The sequence below is a fragment of the Magnolia sinica genome, chromosome 18 (genome assembly GCF_029962835.1).
Source record: "Magnolia sinica isolate HGM2019 chromosome 18, MsV1, whole genome shotgun sequence".
Lineage (NCBI taxonomy): Eukaryota > Viridiplantae > Streptophyta > Magnoliopsida > Magnoliales > Magnoliaceae > Magnolia > Magnolia sinica.
In genome coordinates this window covers 8,100,015-8,116,707 of record NC_080590.1, presented here as the reverse complement: position 1 = coordinate 8,116,707, position 16,693 = coordinate 8,100,015, and the positions used below count along the sequence as shown (strand labels likewise).

At 40.3% G+C, this 16,693-nt stretch overlaps 1 protein-coding gene across 1 annotated transcript; it reads right to left on the bottom strand.

Moving 5' to 3' along the window:
* Positions 1–832: 832 nt before the first annotated feature.
* LOC131232489 (DNA repair endonuclease UVH1) lies at positions 833–13,316 on the bottom strand. The gene is made up of 9 exons (XM_058228755.1): positions 12,366–13,316; positions 11,805–12,028; positions 11,433–11,545; positions 9,237–9,404; positions 4,728–5,552; positions 3,512–3,622; positions 3,159–3,419; positions 1,945–2,168; positions 833–1,315 (listed from the first exon to the last, which is right to left on the bottom strand). The coding sequence occupies exons 1-9, from the start codon at positions 13,247–13,249 to the stop codon at positions 1,105–1,107; spliced, it is 3,021 nt and encodes a 1,006-aa protein (XP_058084738.1). The 5' UTR covers positions 13,250–13,316; the 3' UTR covers positions 833–1,104.
* Positions 13,317–16,693: the final 3,377 nt, after the last annotated feature.

Here is a 16,693-nt window from a genome sequence, read left to right as displayed (position 1 = left end):
CAGATCCAAGGCTAAAGTGGATCACAGCTCAGGAAGCAGCGGTGATAATGACACTCATAGGCTCAAGTGGATCACAGCTCTGGAAGGATCATGGCTCAGGAAGCAGCGGTGATAATGACACACTGTTGAAACCTTCCTGGGGCCACCCTGATGGTTAATTGCCATCCAACCTGTTTATAAGATCAGGTAGACCTGGATGAAGGGGAAACACAATTATCAGCTATTTCAAAACTTATGTGGCCCCCAAAAAGTTTTCAACAGTAGGTTTTTAATCTGCACTGTGGTCCACTTGAGCCTTGGAACTGCCTCATTTTGGGGGTTGTACCCTAAAACAATATGGCAAAATGGAAACCCATACATCACGGCGGCCCCTAATAGACCCTGTCCATTCCTAGCTAGGGATACAAAGGGTTAGTACCCAATCTGGGTCCGAAATTATAGGTGTGACAGAGCCATCTAAGCCCACATGCGTGTACAAGGCAACTCGCATATGCCAAGTGCAGGCGTCCTTAACCCAACCAGCCATCAGGTGGCTCCGACCATGTACATGCTCTCACCCAAAAATAAATCTGGTCCATTCATCAAGTGGGCCATGATGTTAGACACCCTCGTAGACTGCAGCCCACCTGTGGACCTAAACGATTCTTGCACAAAAGCATCTACATATTGAAACCCTTCTGATAAATGGATTGGATCCCGTGCACATGAGCCTGCCTTTGTACAAGTATGTGGGCTAATCAAATCTCTATTAATCGGACGGTGTAAAATATGGTGGCTCTCTTCTTTCAATATCTTCTCAACAAAAGAGCATGCACATACCATGAAGTGTAAATGACTGAAAGAAATCATGAATTAATCATCTCTCCCACAAATACATAGATGTACAAAGCTGGCACTGTTAACCGGACGTGATCAATGGTCACCTGTTATAACTGCAAGACCAAACAAACAATAATAAATCTTCCAGAATCAATGAATCAAGAGCATGTAAAGGTCTTCTTGGTCACCTCTTTCAAGCGGTTTAGCTATTGCGGGACCAAACACCAAAGGGTAAGTAGACATTGGCATTCAATGGCCTCTTGAGTACATTTATAGCATTTCACTTCACACCATGGTGGGGCACTTTGCATCGAGAAAATCTCTGAGTGTTCCAGCCGCTTTCTGACTTCCCATCAGTTCTGCTAGTCTCTCCACCGGAAGAAGAGCTAGCTCAGCTAAGCTCTGACACCCATCCATCAAAGCCCTGTAGTTTGAATCTGTCACGCCTGGAAGTCGCCTCAAGAACTCAACAGCCGAAGTGTTGTAATTTTCAGCTCTGAAAGAGAAAGGCATGCATTCTATCACTTACTGCAATAGTCATTTCTTACTCTTCTGCTTTTTTCCTTCTTTCTTTCTTTCTTTATTCGGAGCATCACTAGCACGCCTGGGACTAGTTAAATTTTGAGTAGAATGTGAAACTAAAGTGCCTAACTGCAAATTGCCAATATCCAGGATGCTAATGGTGACCATCTGGATGCTATGTAAGCATTCATCTATCAAGGGATGGTGCAAATACTGGTTGTAGGTGCCCAATGCAAGCACTGGAGCATTTGACCTGAGCTGACCTGAACCTTACTAGACCCAATTTCGAAGAAGAACCTGAACCCGTTAAAATCAGTTTGGTTCCATCAGGTACATGCAAATCAGGTACCTATTATCGATGAATGGTATGATTTTTGCACCAAGGCCCTATTGGGACCTTAGCATTCCCCTATCATTTTTATATACTTTTATAATTAAAAAAATTTCTTGCCCCACCTAGTTGATCCACAGTCCCCAGTAAACCTGACCAACAATTGACCGAGTCCCAGTCTGGGTCCTGGTTTGCAAATTATGGCTCATACAATCTTAGTGAATTGCAATCCAGGTTCGAGTCTCTGAATGGTAATTACAAGCGATGCTTACCTTACATCGTCTTCCACAATGCCTTCGTTGGTTGGGACACCAACTCTCATTGCCTTGCCCTCATCAGGTTCATCCTGATTTGCTTTCAAAGATGCAAATATTTCCGCTGTCGCATGCAGGCTGCGGGACCAGACAAGGCGCAAGCGGGGAAAGTGCAGAACAAGCAACGATAGCTTGGATATTATATTTGTAGGCATAACATCGTCACCAATATCGCTTGCAGACTACAAAAAAGACCATGCAAAAATAAATATGAATCACTTCCTCACGCAACAGCAATAATTTTGTCAGGTTCAGCATTATCTTAACATACCAATCTGAAACCACCTATTATCTCGAGTATATATAACACACGCAGCCAGGAGCAAAATTTTCCACTCAATTAGTTTTTCAGTAAGCTAAAACTTTGTACTATTTGTATTATTAAAGGACATTGGAAGAATTTTATTCAGCAAAAGGGAATTTTGGTAATTAGGTGAAGCCTACCATATGCTAGGAGCATCTCCACCATTTTTTCAGCAAAAGGGCATTTTGGATAGTGTGGATTTACCAATGACTCTGCCCTGCGTATGGTTGACGAGACACTTTTTAAAATAGTGGTGAAGTATCATGAAACCAAAAGAAGCCTAACCATCCATCCCCTCTCCCACGATTTGCAAATCAATTCATCTCTCCACGTGCACTACATTTGCCATTTCTCTAGCATAATATAAAAAAGGGAAGTCATAATGGTAGGCTGAGAAGCCAACTTATCACCAGCAGGATGATCAACCCCATAGAAATGACGTGGAAATATGTAAGCTAAAACTCTTTCCCAGAAAAATCAGAAAAAAGAATCACCCTAATTATCTAGTCATATCATGATACACAGAATGATCAAAGAATCCTCAATTGGGCATTTTAATTTAATACACAATCCTCCCAAATAGTCTGAATGGTCAGCTTCATGTGAGTTCCCCAACATTATGCAAAGAAAAACAATGCATTTAAGATTTTTTTTCAGAGATATTAACAGTGAAGTTTTCATTATCCAGTCACGGAAACCAATTAATAGAAGCATGTGTTATCTTTCCAATAAGAAACACAAATCAGTCAAAAAGGTAACTGCCTATGAAATAAATGCCAACATTGACAGCCAAATGTTAGCAGTTCGCCTGTCAAAAAAATAAAAAAATCAATGAGTTAAAAGGCTAGAATAAAAATACCCGATATACCTGAAAGGAAAAGCTCCTATCCTGTGAGAACTCAATTAGAAGGACAGGTATCCGATAGTAACGAACCATCGTTTCTACTTGGTGATAGAGGCGGCCAGATGTAAAGCTAGAAAAAAGATCTGAAATACTCTTTCTCTCGACACAAATCAGTGGCGAAAGGACATAGTCCCCCACTTCCAGGGTCACTGGTATAATCCGCATGCCTTTCAAGTGGAGAACATTAGGTAAGCTGCTCATGAATTCCCTCATGTCCACAATGACCTGCAAAACATGTTTACTCTTTCAAAACAACACAATAAAATCATTTAATATAAGGAGAATGCAAAATGAGCTGTGTTTCCCCACAACACTACCTGCATTTCTTTCTCTGGTGCCTTCCTGCCGCCGGCCTTCCTGGTTATAGAGTTCTGCGAAATCAGTGATTGTGACTCACTGGAGATGGTCAGTCCAGAGCAACGCCCATCCTGGTGGAAAACCAGATCAGATAGCTTGAAATGACCAGATATGAGCATTAAGCTACAGTAACCAGAAGTTGTAGTCTTGTAGAACCATGAGCACAAGATCAGTCATGTCCATATTTATTACAAGCTGATAACTAATTTTACTAGAAGATGAATGGCACTAAGATTAAGTCTGACTGAAATGTGATCAGATGCGAATGACAGAACAGGAAAAACACTCAAAGCAGCAATGTGATGCCTGCTTATACATGATATCAAATAGTAAATAACCACAATAAATAATTGAACGAGAACTGTTTGGTGAAAGCTAGTTTATAAAAACGAACATCTTAATCTCTAATAGACAAAGCTTCTTTATTATTATTTATTATTTTTTCCAGATCCGCCACAAGTGTATAAAACAGTTATAAGCTACTTTACCTATCCAAGGAATGCAATACAATCTAAAGGTCCACATGGGAGGATAAGTTTCATCCTCCCAGGTTTATACCATGCGCCAGGCAAATGTTTGTGATGACCGGAACCATTCATTCATCAAAAGGCCCCATAAATGGACCATAAGACTGAAAATCACAATGATCGAACCATCCTAGCCATGTAAAAATCAACAACATCAACCTGATGGCACTGTCCCAGCTATTTTGGTTCAGCTCTATTTTTTTTTTTCTCACAAATGCTTAGTGAAAGTTGAACTGATCAAATTTTGGTGGTTTTTCAAATATTTTTATGTGGTTGGGACTGTACAATCACTGTAATTTTGTTCTATGACCCATTCATGACTGTCCCAGATCGGAAGAATGGTTCAGATCATCATATAAATTTAATCCTCCCACATTGACTAGATCTCCTCAGTCTACATTATCAAGTATAGTTCACCAATTTCACTAAAACCGAACAATCTCGAGCAGAATTTCCATCCTCCATGCAGCAAAAACAAGATGCAGATCTAACATGCAGTCTCATGATGTTGAATTCAACTTAATATCATGCAGAACCAACAGCAATGATAGCCACATAGCCAAATATTAAAATGAATCTATCAACACAAGGGGGCAAAAAATCCAAGATACGGAAAACTACAGGGAAAAGATAAGTGTCAGAACCAAACCTGATCGACAGGAATTGTCATTAATGACTTCTGCCTAATCAAAGATTCAAATGCTCCATTTTCCCTGCGTATACTTGCCTCAAACTTCTGCACCTCAGTGGAATGTTCATAGAACAGAAAATAAACTTTCACCTTCCTCGAGGGATTCTCAGCTTTATAAATTTCAATTTCTCTCACAAAAGTCATGTCTGGATGATAAACAACAATTGCCAAGGGTTTCATAACATCAAGTATATGCCGGTCACTTTCTAGTGCATAAAACTGCACTGGTGGGAGTGGCTTAGCATGTGTAAGTTCTGAAGTGTCAGCCTCCTGACTATGCTTTCGAAGAACCCCTTTGTCCATAGATGCACTTGCCTGTAAGTTTTCCTGGAAATCAGCTATATCTGTAGAGTCAGTACTGCCCTTCCAGCCTTTATTTTCTAATTCTGAGTTTTCTAATCCAGATCTCTCCGATTTGCCATTTTTTGCCATCTTCCCAATAACTTTACTTCCAGAAATTTTAACCTCCACACTGGCTTTTCTGCTCCTTCCCTTCCCTCTACCCCTTCCACGTCCTCCCCTGCCAGCATCAGGCTTAGAATCATCCTCAGTAAGAATTTCCTCATTTGCAAGATTGCGTATCTCTGATGCTGCAGCCATCAGAACATCATGTTCCAACTTGGAAACACTGCTAGCTTCTGCATTCTCTCCAGCCGCAGGTGAAACGACACCATTCAGTATACCAAACCCTTTAGGATCCCGAGATTTCTTCTTGTTACGTGTTTGTAAACCATGCAACTGTGCCTTTCCCAGTAAGTACTTTCCCCACTCTTCCCGCATCACCTACAAGGTGAAAGTAAAGAGATAAAGACTGACCATCTAACCTTATGAAAGGACCATTCATCATTGCATAAAGTGCAACTGTTTATAGAAGGCCAAAGCATGACCCTCGTCTTAGCCAAGTATAATACCATCTTTACTTCCAATCATTTGGAATGGCAGCCATGAGCCATCACCAGTAGAGAAACAACATCTATAGAAGCACACAGGGCAGAAAAGTTCAAAAAGAAAATAATAGAAGTTTCTTAATGACCACAATGTAATTTCCTTTTGTGTTGCAATTGCAAAATTATGTATAATAAAACACAAATATCTAATATAGCGAAGTCGTCACTTATGACCAGTCATAGGTGAACTTAAACTACACATTTTTTTACAAGCATTTTGCCCTTGAAAATATCCAGGCAAAAGTGGAAACAAAAATTCAGAAGGCATAAATTAACACGATGTAGTGTACAACCAGTCATTGGTGATATGTATGTATGCATGTATACGTGTATGTATGTGTATATGTTTTTGTGTGTGTGTTACAAAACTCACTGCGCTCATAAGGACAACCCACACACTAACTAAAAGTATAACCCTAGGAGTAAGATAATGTTGAAAGGGGTTTTAACTTTTTACTCTAACCTCCTCACCAATTCTAAAACTACTGCCAGTTCCATGATGAAAATTAAAACTAAAACCCATCCATCTTTCAAATTCAGGATTACTATCAGATTTTATATTTAAAACATGGTGGACCCCACAGACCTTGTTGTTTCATGTGGCGGGTAAAATAGGGTGTTGTAGAGGACTCTAGTCCCTCCGCTCATCTCTCCTTCTTTTTTTTCTCACCCATCTGAATCTTTCTCCATTTTCCCTTTCTATTCCCCCCTCACTCGATCACGCATGCCACACTCCTAGTAGGATCTTAACAAGAGGCTTTGCATGATTCTAAGTTCTGACAAGCAGGATCTGCTATTCAATAAATAAAAAAAATTTCTCGACTAACCGTGCATTGCCCCCACCATGAACGAACCATGTGCCAAAAATATCAGAGAGTAGCAGATCATAGCTGCTAATCTTTTCAATTAAATGGGGACAATTGTTGTATCTTCATAACAGTCTATTTGTAGGCCACAAATAGGTTTTGCATCTTCCTGGACCAAATGGTCTGGATAAAAGAATCATTTCGCCCCACTCATCAGAACTGAAACCAGACCCTAGAGTAAAGGATTATAATTCCTCTTCTTTGGATGGATGACAAGAAGAATGGTAGGTGTGTTGTCTCTCCCCAACATTCTCCAAGGATAAGTGCTAGACAATTCACACTTGAAAAGATTGAATGAGCTATTTGTGGCACACATTCTAATGTGGCTCACATGTGCAAGATCTGGGACATTAATCAAGTGGGTCTCATTGTGAAAATGCTCTGGTCGAAACATCAGGCTGGTCCACACTCATTAATAGGACATGTCCATTCAAAAAAATGGACAGCTAGAAACAATAAGACCAACAGTACCCAGCATATTTATGTGGCCCACCTGAATAGTGGACCTTGATAGTTTCTTGGGTAAGCATCTTCACATTGGACTGCACTTGAATAATGATCTGGATCTCGCACACATGCTACAAGTCACCCCTTTAATCTTTCCTTGACTGGATGACTTTAGCCTTTTACTGTCTAGGGCTCTGTTAAGTAAAATTCCAATTAGGTGTGTGTGTGTGTGTGTGTGTATTTTTGGAATTTGTTTACCATCAATTTCAGTGGAGAGAGGAACAAAGGTGGTATTCAATCAAAGTTCATAAAATGAAACAAACAGTCATGAGAGGAATAATGATGGAGAGAGAAGTAGGTCTTTCGGGAAAATAAAACTCAGGTGGTACAAACAGGTACTATAGAAGTAAGTGCTTTTAATTTTAATTATGGTAGGGACTTTAGGCTATTTTTGGAATTAAGCAAGGAGATTAGAGGGAAAATCCACCATATTAAAATGAATCTCATAGTGTAACCAGTGACTTAAATATCAACAGTATTTGTCACCAATATGTCAGACAATACTAATGTTATTGCATGTGGCTGATACAATGTACAGGGAGAGTTGTTAAATTCCCCTGTACTGCCCAAAATATCACAATGTAATGCAGAAATATCGTGATACATCAACACACCACGATTTTTTGCCAAAAACCCTTTGTAAAATTTTCCCATGTCATTGCGATATTCATCAGCAATACATTGCAATAAATTCCCCAATCGGAAATTCGAAAACACACACACACACACACACACACACACAAAAACCCACAAAAATCCATTCTCCTCAACTTTTTTGAGGGAATTTGTTTTTATACTTGTATTGTATATAATTGCATCTGTCAAACAATGCATATTTTAGGACCATATACTAATGAAACTTATGCATACTTGTTTTTTTGTTATTATTATTATTTTTTTTTTAACTTCTAAGTGTGTAATCATGTCTCTTTCAATATATCCTACAATTCTATTGAAAAATTCCATCATTTCCCCATGTTTTCCTCAAACAGCAATAGATTCCCCGATACATGAGATATCAATACAGATATTTAAATCACTGAGTGTAACATAGTGTCCCACACTTAGTTGCACAAAGCACAAGTTGGACCTGGGCAGAGGCAATTTTCAGAAGTTTGGAAATCTGAATGGCAAGGAAGAGAAATGATATTTCCAAAGCAGAAGCAAGAGCAGGAGCAGGAGCACAAGCAACAACTTAGGTAAAAGGTGCCAGCAACTTAGATCCCCAACTTCAGGCCACCACGAACTTTGATAGCCTCTGCTTGATTTCGCAGCTACATTCCGATTAACAGTCTAATGATGCTGAAATTTCCCTACTGTAATCACATTGATGATAGTATAATGCTGCCTCATGGGATCTTTTGACCGAAATATAAGAACTGGACTTGTAATACACCAAGAAAGATGTTAAATCAACATGGCAAGTCACTGCACCAACTCAGTGATGTGGTGATAGTGCTGCCGAAGTCGAAAGCTGAGACAAATAATTGTTGGTTGAATGTACCAAGCTCCTCAAAACTCGAGTACCATGGATGCAAGATGAGGCAATTCAGGTGAGTAAAACAGTGTTCTTGAATTACTTTACAATTGTTTGGGGTCCTTCTAAGCTGCTTGGGCATGGATTGGATGATGCATGGGTCGATTGGGACATTCTTACAAGGATGGAGCAGAGGTCCTCAACCTCAAGGTGAAAAGGGAAAAGTGTTAGAAAAGTCTATGAACGATATGGAAAGAACGTAAGAACAGAACATTCAACAACTTATCTGAATAGGCTGGGAAGGTGCTTTCTGTGGCCAAAATGATGGTTATTTAATTAGCCTCTTGCTTGAAGGTTTTCAAGGGGTACAGCAAGGAGGAAATGAGAATGTGGACACACTCACACATGGGCCTTGAGCCCGTGGGACAGAAAGTCTCTTCTCAAATGGTTTATGCATTGCCTTTTAGCCTTCATTTGGCTTTTAATAAAATATCAAGACCCTTCAAAAATAAAAGAAAAAATAAAAAGAATGAAAATGTGAAAGGGCAATATTAAATTCCAGAGAATTAAACACCACAGAAATCACATACTAACTACTGCAAATGAAATAATGAGTTTCCAGTATGACCAAGAGAAAAGAATGGAATAAGTTAAAGGTGTAAAGCAGTACCTTTTCCGGGCCCTTCATGATGCAATCTTCCAACTGCATGCACGAGCGTTCATCTTTGCAAGCAATCAAAACAATTCCACTATCATCCCCAGCATCTTCAACTGTAAGTTCCCCTTCACTTGACTGAGCTTGCTTTTGTCTTTCTTCTTCTATCTCTCCAAGGATCTCCTGCAATAGTGAAATCATACTTATAGTCAGGTTACTCATATCAACTAATATCAAAAGTAAATGAGAAACGTGGATATAAGGTCACTTCAATACTGAATGAAAGATACATAAACTGCAAACTTAAAGAGTGTCATATGAAGGGGGTCCAAAGTAGAACCGATTAGGAATATCATTGGGCACCACAAAAATAAGCTACCATTTGACGACATGCAAGTAATATATTAAGAAGAAGAGAAATACCGTGATCCCCTTTTCTCGATAAACATAAATAAGAAAACAAAGAAGACATCAAATGCAGATAGAAGTGTAGCATAAATAAACAGTGCATTCGCATGATAAAAGAGAAAGTAGATAGCAATACAAGCCGAGGCTGGTTCCAGTACAAGTCCTTATAGAATAAACTCATTCTACAAGTGTTGCATGTGCGGCCAACAAGTCCAGTCAGTGGTATCCAACTTGTCCAGCACCCTACCATGAAAGTTGGACACCGCAATAATCAGGCCCATCCAACTAGCATGTGGGTCCCATGTGAATTTGGAGGTTTGGTTGGTTGGCCATAGCTTTTTATGGTGTGGACCATCAAATGATTTTATAGGCTGATTTTAGGGGCATCCCATCAACCTAGCAGGCCTCACATAATGCACAAGTCGGTTGACACACACAACATGGTAGGCCCCACCACAGAAAACAATGGACAACCATCCAAAAACCTCCAAATTCATGTGGTGCCCCACATGATATTTTAATTGCCTGATTTTTGGGGCATCGAACTTTCATGGTGGGGCGACCATGATGGATAGGTTGGATGTCATACACACCCCAGTGGGCACAACACGCAGCACTTCGAGAATAAGCTCATTCAACAAGGATTTGTAGAGGAACCAACCTCACACAAGTCATGATTGCTTTCCCTTTCTGCTTAATTAGCAGAACATCAATGGATCCCAGTAGGTGCCAATAATTCAAATTTTCCTAGTTCTATTCCTTACTATTTGAATTGATTCCCCATCTGTGCATACAGTTCAATTCGTAAGTAATGGCACTAAGAAAAAAAAAAAAGAATCCAATTGATTTTCTTTTTGAAAGGAAAAAAAAAAGAAAAAAAGAATCCAACGGATTTTTCACAACAGTAATCAATAACTAATGCACAAACTTAATTATTATTCAAACACTAACCAATGTTCCTACTTCCACCATCTCTAAACAAAAAGCCACAACAAAATACATTGGAGAGTTGAGTGCTGTTAAGTGAAATCTAACTTCTTGAAGCATACGCTACCGGGGTCGTAGCGTACGCTATAGCTATGTAGCGCGTAGCATCTGTAGCGTAAGCTATAATGTATTTTTTTACTGTTTTATTTTTTTATTCTTTTTTTCACGTTTTCTTTGTTTCTAATGTTGAGGAATGTAGCACTTGCATTGTACTTGATACTTTTAACCTATGGGATTTTTATTTCTTTTCATAATTGTGACTTGTGGTTTCAATTAGACATGATTAATTAAAGTGGTTAGCTTAGAAAGTTGATGATGTGATAATTATTTAATTTGGCTTATATATGTGGATTGGCTTTTGATAAATGATAACTAATAACCTTTTTCAACATGCTTATAATTTATAAAATGAATCATCTTTTAGGCATTTATATATATATATATATATATATATATATATATATATATATATATATATATATATATATATATTCACTATTTATTATATTTGTCCTATTTTTAAATTAAAAAATAGAAGTATCGTGTAGCTTACGCTACACGCTACGTATTTACGCTACACGCTATAGAGGGCTGAGCGCTACGCATCACGCTACCGCTACTTCCACCATCTCTAAACAAAAAGCCACAACAAAATACATTGGAGAGTTGAGTGCTGTTAAGTGAAATCTAACTTCTTGACTATATTCAATGTCCAACTCTAAAATGGGCATGGGTACAAGTTGATTCCAATAAACATTCCTCCCAACAGAGGTGTCTTGAATGCTTTGTAGAAAGCAATGGAACTCACTTACTCACACGTAAGACCTTCCATTTGGGTGCTTCCTCCAAAACCTCCTCCAAAACCACCCCAGAATTTGTATTTGCCTCCACATCTCCGTTCCCATTTGAAAGAGAAGCTCCACCCGTTACTGAAAGCACCCATCAAAGCGAAAAGAAAGATCAAATTTTAATATACTCATAAATTTATCTACATTTAGTTCAATCCAGACGAGTCCTCTTTAGCTTTTTTCCCAAAACTTCCAAATTCATCTCTATTTCCAACACCCAGGAGAAATAAAACAAAAGCATTTACAAATCACAACAGTTTAAACGCTGGTATCTATATACTACAATATTTTTATAATATCAAAATCAATATCATAAGCAGATTAATACTAAGATCATCACCTTCTTTCTCAGTTTTGCTATCTTCCTTCACTCTCCTTTTCTTGCTTGCTCCACTCTTACCATCCACATGCAGTTTTCCACCCTCCGAGGTTACCAGCCTATAAACCCGTTTCTTTGCATACTCAAAAATCTTATGGCTCGATTCCGCAAAAATCCAAACAGACCGAACTCCTTCTGACACTCTCAGCGCATCTAAATACTTCAAATAAGTCACTGCATCATACCTGCCAACATCACAATTAATTACGGATCCAACTATTTTTTCCCAACAAACCTGTTCTTCAGATAAATAGAAGATAGGAAGAGGAGGAAACATATACTGCTTGGCCTGAATCAATGGTGTTCATGTTGCAGTCTGTAAATGTGGGAACCACATTTTGGTGATCAGACTGTTCATTTGGTGGGAACACTGTCGCCATATAAAGCAGAAGAAATCACCTTGGTCAGAAAGGTTACCATCTCACTGAATGATGGGGCCCACCTTGATGGAATGTTGGTCACAACAAAGCTAATGATTTCTCAGGAGCAGATGCCTATACAAAGGATTAAAATTTTCCTTACCGGACGAGATAATCCAGCAATTTCCTCAGTGTCCTCAAATCCGCAACAAGCTGCTTCGTCTTCCTCCCGATTGTATGCCAGATAGGATCCAGCTGCCTCCTGACAATCTCATCGAACGACTTGAACAGCCCATTCTCAACCGTCAGATCCTCAACATCCACCTTATTCGTCTTCCTCAGCTCCTTCAAGCACGCATCCATTGCCTCAATCACCGCCTTCTGGATCCCCTTCATGAGCGGTGACAGGGGGACCCGCACATCAACGACAGACGGAGGGGACTGCTCCAGGTCCTCTGACACAAAGACATGGAACCGCGGCCAGAGGTGGAGCTTCCGCACGAAGAGGCACTTCATGGTACGCTCCGCCTTGGCGAAGCCGGCGGCCATGGCATGGGGCCGGTCGGAAAAAGCGCGGACGTATGCAGAAGGGTTGTGGGAACGTAGGATGCGGACGGCAAGGGCCTCGGTGGAGGTGTCGGAGAGAGAGTGGGCGTTGAGTATGATGAGGCCAGCGAGGCGGGACGGGGGGAGTTTGGAGGTGAGGAGATCAACGGCGAGGATGCGGGAAGTGATGAAGAGGATGGCGCCGGATGAGTAGAGGGAGAGGCGCTGGTGGGCCGGGAGATCGAAGGAGATCTCAATAGGAGCAGTGGAGAGATTAGGGTTAGGGTTAGGGTCAGGGTTTTGGGAGAGGAGAGAGCGAGTGATGGCGGATCTTTGGGAGGGAGACGCGGAGAGGATGAGGAGAGTGCCCTGAGAAGGAGTGTGAAGGTGGAGGAGGGAGGATATCATCCTGTGGAGGGAGAGACCCGAGGACAGGATGACCAGTCCGCCGTTCGGGTCTTCTAGAAGGTCGGATATGATATGCTCGTGGAATCGGAGCATTTTCTGGGGTTTGGAAGGAGAAATGAAGAGGGAAGAGGAAGAAAAGAAAAAATACTGCTGGCGGGAGGCTATTTTTATATGGAGGGGTGTGGTACTCGACCCGAGGCTATGTATACACAGGTTTTAATTCTAAAAAGTGGATTTGGTAATCCAGACCATTGATTGGTCCGTTGATTCCCTCCGTAGATAGACTTTAAGCCAAAAACCTCGAATCGGAAGGTATCACGACCATTATTGGGACTTCTATTAGTTGATTGTGGACCATTGCTGTGATTCTCTTCTTAGCCGTCTATATGCGGCCCACGGATCTATTTTCGATTGTCATGTGGAGAAATTCTTCGGGCCGTTTGATTTTTAATTTCCCTGATAAATACATGAAAATAAGTAATTATTACTTACTCCACCTGAATTACGTTCCGAAAATCCCTTATTATTACACATTTAAATATGTGGGCCCCATCATGTTATATGTGAGTTATCAACACTATTCATCTTTTTAAAAACGCATTTTAAATATTGATTCAAAAAATGAGGAAAATAAAAAACTCAAGTAGACAGGAAACAATGATTATTGGAATGTCAACTGTTAAAAGCTGTTTTCTCCCTGAGGCCCACATTGATGTTTATTTGTCATGGAACCTGTTCATAAGTTCACACAGTCACGGATAAAGAGGAAATAAAAATAACTTTGATCAAAAACATTTGAGGTTCTCGAGAAGCATTCAATGATAAAAATTTTACTCCCATTGTTTCTTATGGTGAGGTTTAGATTTACTTTGTTTTTCTGCTCATACAATACGAACATGTTTGGCCAGTTGCATTGGAAAGAATTAATAGAATTCAAAAAATATAATTATTACCATGGCAGGGATTGGTCCCTATTACCATGGGTAAGCTTAATTCCTAGCTTTGTTTGTAATTCGGCAATGGAAGGATATACCCACCATCATTTGAAACTATTGAGAATAACACACGTGTGTTATATCTAAACTATTCAGCTGTTTTGTAACCTCATTTTATGAAATGAGCTTAAAAATGAGGTAGATCCCAAACTTAAGTGGGCCTAAAGAGGTTTTCAACGGTAAGTATTCAATCCCCGTTGTTTTTTATTATAGGGTCCACTTGAGCTTTAGATCCATGTAATTTTTTGACCCATGCTCTAAAATGATCTCAAAAAATGAGCTGACAGTGTAGATATAACCCACACATCATGGTGGGACCTACACAACTTGCTAACATTGAGTGAAATTGGCACGGACCCAATGCAATTCCATCTAACATACTTCCCAGCTTTTCCATTCTTCTCAAACATAGAGTTGACCGATGCAATTCCATCCCACCTAAGCCCATCTAATCCAGCCGGCCCAACAGGCCCTAAAATAATCTCTCTAAAAGGATGAACAGTATTGATAAGACACACATCATTGTGGGCCTCACGATTTAATGCTTTTTTCTTGAGTGGCTTATAAATGAAAGTCGTCTGTTACTATCACCTTGGAAATCTAACAAGAAATATAAAGGTAAATAATTATTACCCATTTACTTAGAATTACGACTGTAATTAGAAAATCAATCAGCCCCGGTTTGCTAAAGGCAGGAAGCTCCCGGGATGCTAGGTGGGGCCCACCGTGACGTTTGTGGGAAATCAACTCCGTTCATCCATTTTTCTATCTCATTTTAGTACTTTTTTTGGAAATTAGGTGAATCCAAAAGTCAAGTGGGCCACACGAGAAGGAAACAGTGGGAATGTAGTGATCACCGTTGAAACATTTTTATGGACACAAAAGTTTTGTATCAGGATAAGTTTTTCATGTTTTCACTTCATTCCAGTGGGAATGACCTCATAAACGGTTTGGATGGCATATAAACATCAAGGTGGAGCATAGAAAGGTTTCAGCGGTAGGAAACTCTTCTCCCAGTTTTCCCTCTGGCATGGACCACTTGAGTTTTGGATCCGCCTCATTTTCGGTCGAATTGACTAAACGGAGATCTAAAAACCGATGAACGGGGTGGATTTCCCTCAAACGTCAATGCGGCCCCACCTAGCATTCCACCAGATGGACTCGCCTAGGGACACGGTTTGGCTATGACCAAACACCAGAGAGGCTTGTCGGGTCGGGTTTGGATAATAGGGTGCGGAGAAAGGATGAGGCTATACGCGCAAGAACAGATTGGCAAGCGATTCGCGGGAAAGGTAGGACCATGCCACACGTGTGCATTATCTGATCCACTTGTCAAGTAGGGTTCACCGTGAAAATGACCTTAACGAAACAAAAGTTCCACCCTCAGGCAGGCAAAACTTGTTGCACTGCACATAGACTGGAGGCCATCTTTTCCTAATACCGCATGTTTTTTTTTTTTTCATATATCTGAGGCTGAAAGGATTACAAGAACGGCTTGATTTTTACGCCAAAGACTTTCACGGTGCGCCCTGCGAGATGAATGGACCTTATCTCTCACACATGTGCAGAATCACCGCTTGTGCTGGTGGTCGGTGCTCTGCGGGCCCACCATGATGTATGTGCTTCATCCATTCCATTCATCCATTTTTAAAGATCAATTTAGGCGTGATACCAAAAATTATAGGAATATAAATCTCAGGTGGACCACACCACAGAAAAAACAATAGTGATTGGATATCCACCATTACAATACTCCTAAGGCCCATTGTACTGTTTATTTGATACCCAATCTGTTGATTAGGTCATAGAGACCCAGATGAATGGAAAAAACAAAGATGAGCTTGATCCAAAACTTTTATGGCCCCCCAAAAAGTTTTTAATGGTCGAAGTTCATTCAATACTGTTTTCTGTATTGTGTTTCACTTGAGATTGGAATATACCTCAGTTTTGGTCTCATATCATAAAATGATGTAAAAAATAGATGGACGGCATGGATGAAACACATACACCATGATGGGGCCCACAGAACACCGACCACCAGCCATTGGCTCGTGGCAGGAGTAGCCAATCCGTTTCCCTGCGGATTGGGCGAAAAGTAAAGCAGTTGACCACATGTCACGCGTACGAGATCAGATTCCTGTCATCAGTTGGAATCTACCGTGAGGCCGTCGCCCAAACATGGGAAGCGGATTGGCTGGTTCGTTGACGTCACCAAGTTACGTGGGTCCCACCATGATGTATGTGTTATATCCCAACAGTCCCCGCATGTGGCGAGCTCGTCCTAAGGCTTGAACCGAAAATTAAGATAGATCAAGAGATCAAGTGGACCACATTACAAAAAGTTGCGGGGGATTGCAAGTCTACCATTGAAACCCTTTCGAAGGTCACAGAAGTTTTGGATCGATATTGTATTTATTTTTCTCCGTGTCCTTATAAACAGATTGGATGGAAAATAAATGCTATGGTAGGCCGTCCAATGTTTTAATGGTGAGAATCATTGTTCCCACGGCTATTTCTACTGTGGTACACTTAAGATTTGGAA

Bases quoted from the DNA above. Each gene is read 5' to 3' on its own strand.
- LOC131232489 (XM_058228755.1), bottom strand. From the start codon at position 13,249: ATGCTCCGATTCCACGAGCATATCATATCCGACCTTCTAGAAGACCCG. The intron at 12,029-12,365 runs GTAAGGAAAATT...TGATGTTGGCAG, and splicing joins TTGCTGGATTATCTCGTCCG to GTATGATGCAGTGACTTATT. The intron at 9,405-11,432 runs GTGAGTAAGTGA...TCACTATTGCAG, and splicing joins CCAAATGGAAGGTCTTACGT to GAGATCCTTGGAGAGATAGA.